The sequence below is a fragment of the Molothrus aeneus genome, chromosome 13, assembly GCF_037042795.1.
Source record: "Molothrus aeneus isolate 106 chromosome 13, BPBGC_Maene_1.0, whole genome shotgun sequence".
Taxonomy (NCBI): Eukaryota; Metazoa; Chordata; class Aves; order Passeriformes; family Icteridae; genus Molothrus; species Molothrus aeneus.
In genome coordinates this window covers 18,963,005-18,978,363 of record NC_089658.1, presented here as the reverse complement: position 1 = coordinate 18,978,363, position 15,359 = coordinate 18,963,005, and the positions used below count along the sequence as shown (strand labels likewise).

Genomic DNA, 15,359 nt, shown 5'->3' with positions numbered 1-15,359 from the left:
CAGGAAGAAGTTATTGAATCACTGGTAGAAAAGTTATGAGCTGTGTCTTGAACTAATCCTTGTCTTCCAAAAACAATTCCTGGGTTATTTAATTTGCAGCAATACATTACATGGGCAGTTACACTGGACCAACTTTCGGCCACCTTTTGACAACACTGAACTCTCAAATGGGCCTAGAAAAATATCCTTGAGAGCTCCAAGTAGCACAAGAACTGCAAAGCAAAATTGAGAACGAAATGGGACAGGATTTGTAAAATCAAGAGGTGATCCTAAAGCAAAAGTGTGATCAAGCCTTCTGTGTTTCCCCAGTTCCTCTCTCACAGTGATGTAAATTCAGAGCTGCTCTGCACGTGCAAAAATGACGGCCCCAAACTCACACAGGTGAAAAATGTGATTTACTGAACCAATAACCCAGTCAGGCTTCAAACCCCAGACCCCGTGGCTGGATCGTTTTACACATTCACACTGAGTAACGCCCTTTGCTTTCACAACAAAGAACGTTTCTGTCCCCTTCCTTGCCCTCCTAATAACCATCTTCCCCCGTTGTTTAAGGTTCTCAGCCACAGCACAAGGGAGAAAAATAATATTTAAACAAAAAAAAAAAAGCCACCCCAACCCCTACACAAATAAACAAAGAAAAGCACACATAGGAGAATGCAAGTCCCAAAGGCACAAAGGAGCCTCTGGGCAGCTGCAGCTCAGGGAACAACTCTGAGCACCAAGGCCACCCAGCACCAGAGCCCTTCCCAGGAGGGTGCAGGAATGTCTCATCCATACCCACCAGGGTACTCCTGAAAACCCCCCCTCCCTGCTTTTATGCCTTAAAGCAACTCTGATCAGCTTTAGAGCTGACTGGAAAACCTTTAGCCCATTATTTTATTTATGTGGGCATATGTAACACTAAAGAAGTGTTTTGTTCCAGTGGTAATAGACCATTACCATTTTTTAATGAAGTTACATTTTTTTCTCCACAGAATAATTAATTAAATACCATGTTCCACTTGAAGCTAATTCTATGGAATACAAATTTTTACATATATATTAAAAAAACTAAATATATACATACACATACAACAAAATATAACATTGACCTTAAACTTCTAATGGCCCCTCTCCAGTCCTAAACTTCCTGCTCTCCTCTCTTTTACTGGAGAGACTGTCAAATGTGCATGATCAATGGCTTCAAGCACAAACAGATCTTTCATTGACTGTCAGACAAATTGGAAACATATAAACTTTGAACACCAACTCAAAAGCCAAATTAATAACAGTGCTCATTAGCTCTACCTCCCACCTTTCCTCTTTCTTCTGGAATAGCTGGTCTGGCAGTAGAGCAGAAACTCTGAAATGCCATCCTAAAAATAGAAAGCAAGAAAAGAGGAAAAAGAAAAGGGGAGGGGGGAGAACAGGAACTGAGAGAATAAGCAGAGTGAGAAGCTCTGTAATATAAAACTGTCTCCAGCTTCAAAGTCATCAGCCAATCATAATCCAATAAATGCTATTTTTTCTTTCTAAAATCAGAACACTCCAATGGCTATTTTTATTCCTGTTTAGAAGCAGCTCCCCCAGCAGGGCCTTCAAACCAGCAGAGCCTGGCAGGCAAAGCAGGGACTCACAGGACCCCACTCCAGGCCAGCATTTCCAAGACCTTCCCTGGCTCCATGGGTTCATTTGTGTCTGGCACCAACTTTGTTTTACACCACAAACCCCACCAGAGAACAAATGGAGAAGTAAAGGGAGGAAGCAGAGGGGATGTTTACATGGAACTATTCTTTCAACCCTATTTAAGGGTGCTCTCTTCATGAATTTCTATCCATCTAAATGGCTACTCTGTTCCAATACCCTAATACACATATTTTCCACATGCAGCCACCAGGAACTGCAATATGGATAGGTTTGAATTACAGCTGGTTCTAGGGTCACTCAGACACTTCAAAAAGAATTGCTGGGACCCTTAAGGTACTGAGAAACCACAGCAGAAAGGCTCCATGCTCATCCTAAGCCTGGAAAAAATGGACAAAAAATGAAATTGCATCTCTTGAGGGGTATCCTCAGCACTTTCTTATTTCTTTTGTGTGGAGAAGCTGTGGATGCCCCAGCAGTGGAAGTGTTCCAAGGGAGGCTGGAGGGTGCACTGAGTAACCCCTGTAAAAGATGGCCCTGGACATCCATGGAGCTGGACAGGATGAGCTTGGCAGGTCCCTTCCAATCCCCACTGTTCTGAGTCCACGATTCTAAAACGCTAGAGGCTTCTTCCTCTATTTAGCTGGAAATTAGCTTTATGAATGTAAAGTCCCCATGTTACAAATCACTGGTGTAACTCAGAGAGAGCAGCTTTTGAACTGATTGCTGTTTTCCATCCAGAGCACAGGAAAATGCCACTTCAGTCCTGATATGGAAACTGCAGCAGGCCTTAGGATGTCTGCAGCCAAGAGCCCTTTGCCCCCATCAGCCCCAGGTAAATCAACCCCATTCTCAGGGTTCACTCTCCCTCATCAGCAAGAGAGGGTAAAAATCCTTCTGCTAGAAAGGATTTAAGATCAGAACTCTGGTATAAAATGAGAGGCCACAAATGCTCTCCCTTCAAAAGCACATAATGAAAAGGCATTTAAGAGGACTCAATGAATATTGTATAGTAAAGATTTATTATTATTATTTCTAAATGGGAGTAGCTGCTAGCTTTGGAGCTTAATTGTTCTCCTTCAAGGAAACTAACCATGTAAAACACACAGGGAAAAAATCCAGAGGCTGTTTTGCTCTCAGCTAATCTAAGTAACCTTGATCTCAGATGTTACTTCTCCGTCCTTAATTTTAGTGAGGAGATACATTAAATACTCTGTTTCCCACAGCAGGGCTTCAAATTCATCTTGCTTCAACAGCTTTGAAAAGAGCATTTATTTCAAACTTGTAAATTATTTAAAAGATAACGTTTAATTAATAATGTTGTTTCCAGCCAGATGGCCAGCTATTAGTTTTCAGTCATCTCTTTCAGAACAATTGCCCACAAAGTCTTCAGATGCAAAGGAGCTTTGAAGCAAATAGATGTGAGCACTCAATATCAGAGGCTGCCAAAACATTCAGTGAAAGACACAGCTATAGGTACAGAAATTACGTTTTTCCAAGTGGTTTTGCTGCAGGTCCTGGCTGTAAAAACCCACCAGCAACAGACACATTTTTTTCATTTACCATCCTGTATTTGGATGGCATTAAATTCACATATGGCTATAGAATATTACTTAACTGAAAACATGAGGCTACATGTATAGAGTTTCCCCTGGACTTGTGCTAACAGACCTCAGACTGGAGTCAGGAGCAGAACTCTGTGGTATGATGTGTATCAACCAGTCAAAATATTCCATGTGTACAGGAGGCACTGCTACAGAGATGAATAGATAAATATTAGGTAAACCCAGCCAAGGTTTACCACTAAACATCTGTGGAATTCTAATATTCTCACTGACGTAGCACCTACATGTTTTCAAAGAGAGCTTCCAACAAAAATTAAAATTGCTTTCTTAGTACAAATGAGATGGTGTACTCATTTTCTGCTGCTGGGGAGCAGCAGAAAGCTTTTTAAAGCAGCAAGGTAATGGGGTTTGCAACAGGTTTTTAAAATCCTGGGATTTGAAGAGCTTTCCCAACTGTAATTAAATTCCCTGACAGGCAAGGACTGCACCTGGGAGGTAGCTGAGGTACAAGCAGGGTGCAGGGCTTTGCTCACAGTTACACAGTGGTGTGGAACAAACCCTGGTATTTTCAGCCTTCCCTAACCACAACGTGCATTCATTATGCAGCAATCCACAACTGAAACCCCATCTTTATTCAGTTATGATTGGGAAAAACAAAGATGCAATTGCAATTCTATACCTGAACTTTCAGCCTGTAGTTCTCCCAAACAAGCAAAACCAGGCTTGGGGAAAAGCTTCAATGATCAGCTGTCTACCTACACACGAGTTATTTATGGCACCGAATTCAGAGCAAAGCTCTCCTCAGTTTGCAGAGTGCCAGCAGACTTTTACTGGCAACAGAAACCAGCTAGAAAGTTGTATCAGCTCCAAAAGTAGACAGTGATTATCTGCTCTTTAAAATTTGCCAATTTGCTGTGTAAAGCTTCATTCTACCGCAGTGGTTTCACATCTGGTTTGAGCTTTCTACCATTCTTGTGCAAAATCTGTTTATTAAAAAATATATATCATTTTGATCAGAAAACAATGACACAAACCAGGCCAATGGACAGATTTGGCTGACAGTGAAGCTTATACTGAGTAAGTCAGGTAAATTTAGGTGCAAGAAGCAGAGATGGAGATAGAACAGCCAGGTCATCTCTAAGTCTGCCCATCCCAAGCCCGTGGAACTCTTACAAGCTCACTAATCCAGCATCTCCAGGGCTCACTGGAATTTTGCTTGAAGGCTCCAGGCCAGCATCAACAACTACTCCAGACTTTGTATCCCACAGGCTGCTGACTGTGGGGAAAGCAGGGACAGATGTCATGAGCAGACCTTGTGCTCTCCTGAGTTCAAGGCCTGTAATTGTGGGGGGCTTTATCTAAAAACATTTCTGCTTCCTGAGCTTGTGGAGCTGTGGGGCAGGGGCACAATAGAATAAAAGCTTCACCACTGGTTTGAAAGCTGGTTAAAATGGTTTAAAAAAGGAAAAAAACAAACCCAGAAGTGCCAATGCTGCCTTCTGCCCAGGCACGGGATCACCCACTCCAGAGGTACCTCAGCCACAAATGTGGAGGGTCTCTGCCCAGCCCCACCAGTGCCCATCAGCAAACCCTGAAATATCAGTGAACTCCTCTGAAAATGAAATGTTTTGCAGAGAAGTGTCATTTTCACCAAACTTCCAGCTAAACCCTGCCTGGCTTCCTGCCACATTTCCAGCCCAGGCCTGACAAGTTCAGTCTTCCTGGGGCTGGAGCCCCCAGGTCTCACAGGCTCTGCTGGGCAGGCTTCAAATCCTGCCAAGAACCCAAGCCACCAACTCCCTGAATTTAGAAGAGAAAAGTGAACAATATTCAACCTACAAACACCTCTCCCCTGTTTTCAGTTCACTGCTTTCCTGTGCTGGCCTGACTCTCCCTCACTTGCCTGTAAATTGGAAATAAATTTACTGAAATCTATGTAACTACACAAACACAGAAAGAGTGGGGAAAGCCTCCAGCTGCTTATTAGCCTTCACTTAGCCTGAGTGCTTTTTAAACACGGGTAGAATTTTTCAGATACTGTTTGTTACACATGTGCTACAAACTGGCTCTGCATCTCAGGAACAACAATTTGTTCAACAAATAATAAGGACCTTTCTGTACAGTTCCATATGTGTGGAAACCATAGACTTTGTACCCCTATGAAAAAAAACACATCTGGTCTTGCTCAGAATAACAAAATTAAAGGTTCTTGTAGTTGGGTCTTTGTCTTCCCACACAGCAACACTAAAATTCCAGTTAATGGAGGGAAAGGAAATTCGGGGAAAAAAGAATTCTCCAGCTGTTAAGTAGATAAAGCAACAACAGTCACACATTCAACACAGGAACAGAGGCATTCTCACGTGCCACAGATGTCCTCCTCTCAGCCCAATATTTTTATGAATCTAACATGTGTGAAGAGTAAGTGAATTTCTCTTTTCATGTTCAAGCAACTAAAACAGGAAGGACAAAGTTTCTCCTCTTTTGTTGTGAAAAAGGAGAGTCAGTGTCAGCATCCATCATTCAACCACTGCTGGCTGCAGCTTCACCACAAAGGAGGAAATTTCTGTTCTGACTTCCTTTTTAAAAAAAGATTGAGTTATGGTTAATGAACGTCACCAGCGCAGAGAGAAACTCCGACCTTTCCTCTGACGCAGTGTGTGAGGAAAATTTACTGAAATTCTCAACTGCAAGTCAAGTGAGCTAAGGAAGGTTCACCCACTATTCCCAGCCTGAGAACCCTGGAGAAAGCAAGAAGCCCAGGGGGAGGATCCTGCCCCCTGCCCCACTGCAGTCCCTCTCTCCAGGATTCACACCCTTGCTCTCCATAAGCTGATCCACAGTCCCATCCCGGGTCAGGCGCCCGGCCCACCTGTGCAGGTGCTCCAGGACAGTCTGGGCACACACAGGGCACAGCTGCACCGCCTGGCACATGTCCCCCCCTTGCCCTCATAAGCCCGTGTGAACAGCAGGTGAGCTGTGAGGATGTTTTTTGTGACACTGACCAGGATCACCTCTTCACCTTCCCTAGACTCACACAGGCTCCATTTCTGCCAGGTAGGTTTTACTGGAGTTCTAAGCACGTTCTTTCACAAGGCTCAGCAGTCAGAGATACAATCCATGTTTTCCACAGCAGCTGCTGTCAGAAGTCTCTGCAGCACACACAAAACCCTCCCTTGCTGCTGAATGAACAAATGTGGGTATCTGGAACTGTGCAGCTACAACATCCTAGCTTTCCTTAGCTAACCAACATTTCCTACTGGAGCTCGGCCGATCCCTGGGTGACTCTTCAAAAAGCAGGGTGTTATTTCTTACCTGGCTGGGCTCTTGTGAAGTTAAGGGTCACCCTTGGTTTTATTTGGTAGGGTTTTTAAGAGGGCTGCTATTAATATGCAGGAATAGTTTATTCCCATTCCCAGTTGTGTCCTCTGATGAGCTGAGTCTTTAAGAGATGAAAAAAAGAGCTTTGCCTTTGTATTGCTTGTACAGAGGCACGGGACCTGGAGCAGCTGAACTCCCCTAAGGGCAAGTCCCCTCACTCTGGGGGCCAAGAGATGCCAGCAAATGAGGATCCGGTCTGAAAGGCTTCACAACCCCTTTAAAAGCAGCATTACTGCAACAATCCACACATTACTGGCTCCTCGGCTAACAAAGCTGTGCAATTATCACCAATTCCAAAAGGAATCAGCAAACGCGACTGGACCCGGTGGAGTCGCCCCGTGGAACTGCAGGGTCTGGACAGGAACCTCTGGCCTGGCTTCACCCCCATTCCTCCCTTCCCTGCCCACCAGCACACGCAGCTGGGGACTGCAAAAGGGATTTTTACAAACACATCAAGGCACACAAGGACTAAAGTTAATTAGGACTATTCATAAGCCTGGCTGGAGGAGTGCTGCATCCCATCCCTGAAAATTTAATTGCCTCAGTAGAGGAAAGCTAAAACATAGTAATCATAAAAAAATAACCCAAACAACAGAAAGAGATAATTTGGGAATAAAAACTGATTTCAATTTAATTCGAGCACTTGTTGGCCCTATTTATTTCATCAAGTAGTTCATGCAGGATAATGGCTTTACTGTGCATCTAACAGCATTAGAAATTCCTAATAAATTAACAAGTGAAAATTAATGGCTGCTCAGTCCATTAAATCTCGTTAATTTTATTTTGTTGTAATAATATAGCAATCACAAGTTTACATTATTAAACCAATATTTATTAGAAGAACTTGTTCTAATTGGATCCCTGATGTGATAATCCTGTACAGTGTGTATTTCCTTATTTCACCAATTTTTTGCATTTATTTCTCATTACATATAAATGACTGTGATATTCAGGGTCTTTTCCTAATGCTATGAAAGTTAAGCAACCATTTTAAACATTTTATTTCACACAGATTCAACACTTACTACACAATATAATGAGAACATCATGAGTCCCTTCAGAAGCTATTTTAACTCTTTTAGTCTCTTGAGAAAGGGCAGAAGAATGAAAGACAGAGATATGAATATCTGAAAGCATCTTGACAAATGGCAAAATCAAGTTTTTCCTCTTAGCCCCTCAGTGTCCTGGATAAACACACCAGTTGTTTCTCAAGACAGGAGTTTTATCACTGGTCTTAATGCAAAGTGTGAGCTGCCCTAGACAACTCAGGTAAAAAAATAAATATATATATTGGCAAAAGGGTTTGAATGGTAGTGAGTGCACGAGAAATTACAAAACAGAGGAGACATCTTAATAAATGGCTGCTGTGCTATTCCAGCAGCAACTCTGGAGGGGAGGGAGCACAACTGCTCCCCAGCCTCCCTCCTCTCCAGCTCCTTGTCTCTGCCACAATAACTGAGTGTGTAGCTGCCCCCTAACTGGTTGTACCAACATTATTGCTCCAGCCTGACAGCAGTGCTTTGTTTTTGGGAATGCCATCGTGTGCAATACAACAACTCCACACACATCACCCAGGCTGATGTCAGAAGGAGAGAAGGAGGAACAAGTGCAAGGGGGGGAGAAACACTTGGAGGGGGTGCAGGGAGCAGAAATCTATACCCAGAGAGGGGAGGTTGGCCTGAGATGAGATGAGATGGGCACTGATGGACAAGCAGGACTGCAGGCAGAAAGTGATGGAATCACACAGAAAAAGCTGAGCTGGAAAGGATCCACAAGGATCCACAAGGATCACAGAGTCCAACTCCTGGCCCTGCACAGGACATGCCAAGAGTCACACCCTGTGCCCAAGAGCAGGGCCCAAACGCTCCCGTCAGGCTCAGGCCCATGTGCACTCAGTGCACCTTCCCCTCCAGAGCTGACCTGCCTGTCCCACAGAGGCCACCGCAGCCGGGCTGATGAGGGCACTGCAGCAGCACAAAGGTCGGGCGGGGCTGTAAACCCTGCCCATAAAGCTCGGGCAGGACAGAGGTCACTGACACGGGTCTGCAGCAGGAAAATCCCCGGCAGGATGGAGCTGAGCAGGGGGATGGCAGCCAGGGGTGTTTGCACACAGGGACTGGGCTGTAACCACCCTGCACACCGGGACTGAGCCCTGCAGGCACTCCCAGACAAGCCATGAAATATTAAAGCTCCTCACACTCAGGGACAGAGAACTGAAAACAAGGTAGCTTGAAACCGCATTGAAAAATAAGTAAATTTCACATGGACACACAAAGCTGTGGCTGGTCCTTGCTGGTTACTGCATCAGGTGGGCAGCCCCAAAAGAAGTGTGGAGTCACAGAATATCCCCAGCTGGAAGGGACCCACAAGGAGCAAGTCCAATGACCCCAAAATCACACCATGATGTGAAACCACAACATCCTTCAGGGTCTTGCAGACAGCTCTGCCACTTCACATCCTCACAGCTTTCCTACTTTTCTGGTATCACCTCAAACCTGAGAACGTGATCAAGTCCTGTAAATACTGTGTGGTCAACTACCACACAGCCGAAGCTGTGCTCACACCCAAGATGTTTCTGAAATATTTATGTTCCTTCTCTATTATCCTTATTCATTAAGTTCCTTGTGTATTATCCCCGATTTTCCCCACCAAAATGTAAATAATTTAAGGAACACCTTGTTCAGTGGCTTCTAAGAAGCAAATGTGCCATGTTTCCATTTTAATTGGTACATTCTGCCCTTATCAGATGAGTTCCACAAGAAATAACACCCACCTTCTCTTCAAAACTGTTTTCTAAATTAAAAAAAAAAAATACAACCCACCACTTAAAAGAAGGTGTTCCTTACATACAGGAATCCTGGCTCCCCTAAAACCACTGGTGATACCAAAACAAATAAATACAGTAATGAGTTCAAAAGAAAAATGTGCATATGAAAATATATTACAAAACGTCAGGAGATTTATGTCTTTGTGTGTGTAGCACCACTAAAGCTCTTGAAACAAAGCATTTACTATCTCATAAAGCAAGACTACAGATACTGCACAGCTTGTAGAAATTACTGAGTGCCCATCACATGGTCTGGTTTCTGTAGATCAGACCCTAAAAATGTTGAGTTCAACACTCATCGCACTTCATTTCCAGGGCAAATGCTGCTGGTTTCTCAGGTGCTCAAAACGGCCTCTCTTCGGCTCAGAACAGTGCTAGAAACTCAGGGTTTTCAGGTTTGTATGAATGTCAGATGTAGGGGCCATTCTTACCGCATTTTTGGGTCCCAGAAGAGAACAGAGGCACCAGCTGGAGCAGATCATTGCCTGCTCACAGAGCAAAGCAGAGAAGCCACAAACACCCAGCTGCCTGTGCTGGGTAGGTGTTAATGGCACACTTGTGCCCAGCTTGGTCTGAAAAGTGATAAAAATGCTCATCCTGAAAGCTGGGCTTTCAAGATAAGCAACTGTGACAAAGGATGCATTTTAATGGGCAGAAGAATGTGTGCTCTCAACTTCTATCACCCGATACTTTGGGAGGAAAAAACCTTTCTGCCAGGGAGAGCCAGGACTCACTAGGTCAGCTCTGACACCAAAGGGCACCAGCTCGGGGCACAGAGGTTTAAAGAAAGGTCCTGCTGGGGCAGGATGGGCTTTGGCAGCTGAGCCCAGAGGAGGAAGGAGGGAAGGAAGAGCCTCTAAAGGAGCTCTCCTGTGCAGCAGCAGCACCACCAGAAACCATCAGATGGTCTGAGAGCAGAGTTTTGCAGGTGGAAATGACTTTCTCCTCTCCAGCAGTGAAAACAAGAAGGAAAAATCCTTCTTGCCAGGAGAGTCACACTGAAATCCCTGAAGGCCTCTCCAGCCTTTTGCTGTCTGCCACAGGCTCTCCCAACAGAAAACCTGGGGTGTCTGTCACACCTCAGAAATGGAGCACTTGCAGAAGTAACACATGCTGAGCAAATACACAAGCAAATAAACTAATCCCTGTTTACTAATCTGTCAGGAGATAGCAGGCAGTACATGCTTCCAGATCCCAGCAGATAAACATGACAGCAGGAATACATTTGTTATTCTAATTCCTCAGCCATACAACAAAACAAATATTTTTTTCCTGTCCTTTCTTCAAACAATCCCACCTGATCAGCCCAGGAATTTGCTGCGTAGCCCTCATTCCCACAAGCAATGTTTCTGCAAAGCTCGAGCCCTTTTCCATGTGAAACTTGCTCTGTCTCATGGATACAATAGCTAATTTTGGACTTACCCTGCTCCTGCTGGGCCAGAGTCATCACTGGCATGGCTCCACTGTAATTCAGTCTACTGATGCATTACAGACAATGCACAACATGAGCTAATCCTTAATGATGCTTTTCCCCCTTTCCCCCCTCCCCAACATATTATTTGAGTAAATAGTAAAATGACATACGTTAAAATTATTAAATGAAAATAACAAACAGCAAGCTAAAACCAGGCTAAAATCGTCTTGCAAACACTAATTTCAGATGACACAGTAATCAGATTCACAGATACATTAGGACAAGCAGTGCAGCCCAGAGGAAAAGGCACAGCTCTTAAAGTCACAAGGCCTGGTCAGAGCTGCAGCTCTGCACTGACTTCAGAGAGATCTTTCTGTGCTCCATTCCCCAACCTCTGACACACAGATATGAACATCTCCGTGCAGAAAACCGAACCACGGCCATTTCTAAACAATAAAAAAGCAGACATGAAGTTGAGTTTAAAACAAATGCCAAGGTACAAGGGGCTCCCACCAAAACAGGCTGATGCCTCCCCCACACCGAGGTTTGAGATCTGCAGGATCCAGGCTCAGTGTCATAAATGAACATCAAATGTTTTAATTTCTGCACAGATTTTCTTTAACAGAGGAGGAACAGCCAGGACAATCTCTGAAGGTGAGTATTCATGACTTGTGATTTATGTTTGTGTTGTTATTTATTTTCAACCTTTACTTCTTTTTTTAAATAAAGCATTGTGTTTGGCCTAACTCTTTTCTTCCTTTAAATTATAAAATATCAAATCTTTCCTTATCTAAACCCCCTTGTTAGGAGTCACAGAAGTTCCAGGGGCCTTCATGCTCTGCTCCCTAACGGGTCAGCATCAGCCAGACACAATACCCAGGTCACAAGCAGCAGGGCTGCTACAGAAATTTTCTTCTTTTGAAATGGTAAATATTTCAGGGAAGTGCTTTAAACAGTGAATTATGTACGTGGAAAGCAAGCTGCTTACCAAGAACTTTAAAAATATAGGTTTTAAGGCGTTTGTATTGCGTGGTGGCTCTACAGGTTTTGATTTCTGCTCCAAGTAGAAGCCGGAGCAACTCTAACAAAGGCTGAGAGCTCTCATTTGCATTACTGGCCAAAATCTTAGCCACAGTCATTCAGCACCAGAAAAGATAAGGAGGCTTTATTTTTCCTTTTAAAAAAACACTGCAGTTGTTGGAAGAAAATTTTAGGAGCTCCAAACATCCACATTTCTAAGCTACTTGCTTCACTTTTTCATGCAACAGATGCTGCTTTGTATCAGCTCCTGCATATTAAATCATTCTGACAACCAAGAAAGCATACATTTGTTTGTGCCAGGGAGAAGCATGAATACACACACACACACAGATATCTTCTCACGCAGAAGCACACAATTATGCAGCATTCAAATATTTGGAACGAACTTTGGCCTTTGCTTAAATAAAAAAAAGTACTCTGAAACAACAATCAGGAACAGACCCAGCAGTCATCTGGCTGAGCTCACAGAAATCAACAATCTGCAGCAATAAAACACCACTTGTGGGCAGCCATTTGAAAGTTACTTGGAAAATTATTCTTAGGTGGGATAGTTTTATACACGTCTTTTATGATTTATGATGGCCCTGCGGATCGAGTTCAGAATGCAGACTAAAAATAAAATCTATGTTCATTCAAAAAATGGAGGAAAAAATCAGTTGTATTCACCCTCACATGTGTGGGGTGTTTTTTGCACTCCAAACGACCTCCTTCAGCTCTGCCATTTGCATTCCCGATTTAAAAAGTAACTCGAAAACATCAGCAGAGCAGGGCTCTAAATCACCCTTTAAGAGGAGTAATAAGGAAGAAGCCAAACAACCCAAACAAAACCGTTTTCTTGACGCACTAATCACAAGAAAATCGTAATGCAACAGCACTTGAGAACACGCTGAAACTTCTGACAATGAGAGCACCCTCAGTGAGTGGAACTGATCCGCAGCGCTTCCAACTTTTTTTTCGTTTTTATGATCTCGGCTCGAGGCATGTTTTCTCTCTCGTTACTAGAGAGTAATTCAATTCTGTAGCCGGTTACGGGGTTTTTCTTAACTAGATAAGGAGCAGGCAGAGAGGACCAACACCGCAGCGAGTGCGGCAGGGCCGGGACGCCAAACGAGCCCTGTCCCGGCCGTGCCGGAGCTCGGGGGTCCCTGAGGGTCCCTGCGGGTCCCGCTGCTCCCCCGCACCCCGCAGGACCCCGGGGGCCGCGCCCTCCACACCCCGGTACCTGGGGATGGTGATGCACTTGGTGTTGATGTTCTGCGTGGTGATCGCCTTCTCCAGCTCGTCCAGCTGCCCCGTCTTCTTCAGCTTCTTCACCAGGCTCTTCACCGCCTTCTCGCACCATTTCTCCTCCTGCCCGTTCTGCTCGCCTTTCTTCCAGCCCAGGAGCCGCTTGACGATGGGAGGAGTGAAGGGCAGGATGGAGGACATGCTGGCTGTGCCGGCAGCGCCCGCCGCCGGCTCCGCGCTCTGCCCGCCGCCGCCCGCGCTCTGCCCGTCGCCGCCTCACACCGCGCGGCCCTGCCCGGCCCGGCCGCTCCCCGCCCGCCGCTGCCTCAGCGCCGCGGGCCCGCGGCTCCAAACTTTGCCCGGAGTTCGCCGCCTCTCCCCGGCGGCGGCGGCAGCAGCTCCCTCCTCCTCCCCCTCCTGCCCCGCTCTGTGTGCGCGGAGAGGCGCCCACTCCAGCTCATTCCCAGTCTGTCTCTCATGCAAATTGCCTGCTGGCCGCCCCGGCCCGGCTTCCACCCCCTCCTTCCCTCCCAAACACGCCGCCGAGGGAGGGAGGGAGAGAGGGAGGGAGGATGGAAGGAGGGCGGGGAGGCGGCCGGCCCGCCGGGAACTCCGCGCCTCAATCGCCGCCCGCGGAGGCCCCGGCTCCCCGAGAGGGATCGCGCTCCGCGGGGCCCACGGCGAGGGCAGAAACGCCCAGGAGCAGGACAAGGAGAGGTGCCCGGACAAACCGCACCGAGGGCAGGCAGGAAGATAAACACAAGTGTAAAGCCCCACAAGTGTAAAGCCCGCTCAGTGAGGGGAAGGGGACAAGAGGGTCCACAGCGTGGCTGCAACCCCTGCCACGGGCATTTCGTCCATTCCCACACTGATACCTGAACGCAGCTTGGCCAGCCGTTCTCAGACAATCAGCTGCTTTTTGTTCCAACCCCTTTAATTTACTATTCCATTCCCTCATCTTTCCACCCCGAGCAACAGGTACCCGAATAATTTTTGCCCTGTATCAGACAAAAAGGACACCCTTGGAGGTGTTTACCACCGGAGCTGGTCAGAAATTCTCAGACGGAATATTTTTGTCAGAGGACGGCAGTTTTTTCACATCTAGGTGTTTTGTAGAGATGCTTCAGTTTGGGCTGACTCAGGGTGGCATCCAGGTACATTTCCAGTTTCTAACTTTCCATCACTGGGCAGACTGGGTTGTCACACTCCCCGGTCTCAAGCATGCTGAAAGGCAGCCCAGGTCCTAAAAAAACATATAATTATAAACCTTGGCTCCTCAAATCAGCAGTTCTCTGTTAAACTACCCCAAAATGGTACTGAGCAAGGAGTCTCAGAGGCACCTGGTGACTCTGCAGGTGCCCCCAACCAGGCTGGTTCCTTCTGTCATCTCCAGCTGCATCTCATCTCCCTGCAGCAGCTGCCCAGGAGCAACAGGGTGAAAGTTTTGAGGGACTTGGCTCCCGAATTCTGAGTTTTCAAGCTGAGATATGCTTCCCAGTTTTCTCCATCCTATCAGAAGGGACGGTGGCGAGCCCGAATTTGGGAAGCCTGCGGGGCAGCTCGGCAGCTGCCAGGCCCGCGGGTTCTTGCCAACCCACGTTCCCATCCTCCGGGATCCCGAGTAACCCAGGGGAGACTCCTCGAAAGCGGCATCCCAAAGCTCCCGGTGCCTGTGGATTTGGAGCAGCCAGCATCCACATGGCCTCATGCAACTCAGGAACCCATGGCATCAGACAGCGGCTGAGCTCTGAGGCAACTCCTTGGCTTTTCACAGCCACTTCAAACACAGGCTTTTATTCCAAATTGACAGTACCAATTTTTGAAATATTAATATTGGATACAATTAAATATGTCTTTTTTTTTTTCCTTCGGCATTCTCATATTATTCCCCAACATGCATTCCGTGAGTGTCTTGAATTTTGGAGGCTCACCACTAAAATTTTGGACTGTTGCCCTGACCCAGTTTTTGGCTGCTTTGGTTGGGATGCCTGAAGTACAAAGATGTGGAACCCCTGTAGATGATGATCCCAATATTGTTTGAGGAAATATCTCCTCAATACCTCTAAAGCACTGCAAAAAAAATTACTGATACTATTTACAACAACTAAAAGCAGGATGCCTTAATTACTGACTTGCTAGCGCTGTTGACTTGCTGTATATTTGTGTTTTTCTGAAAAGGCCAAGTTTTTTGACAGTTTGTGATTATTTAAGGGTCTGAACTCTGATTTAAAAGTTGTTCACAACTCAAGAAAATGGCTTGAATATGTGAACCAAGTGAAACACA

At 45.8% G+C, this 15,359-nt stretch overlaps 1 protein-coding gene across 3 annotated transcripts in view; it reads right to left on the bottom strand.

The window, feature by feature from the left end:
- The window catches only part of SMAD3 (SMAD family member 3), a 68,604-nt gene extending 55,254 nt beyond the window's left edge, over positions 1-13,350 (bottom strand). For all 3 annotated transcript variants that reach the window (XM_066558955.1, XM_066558952.1, XM_066558953.1), the window contains exon 1: positions 13,071-13,350. In XM_066558955.1, the coding sequence (XP_066415052.1) occupies positions 13,071-13,276 (206 nt within the window). In that variant the 5' untranslated portion in view covers positions 13,277-13,350. The remainder of the gene's footprint in view (positions 1-13,070) is intronic.
- Between the last annotated feature and the right edge of the window lie 2,009 nt (positions 13,351-15,359).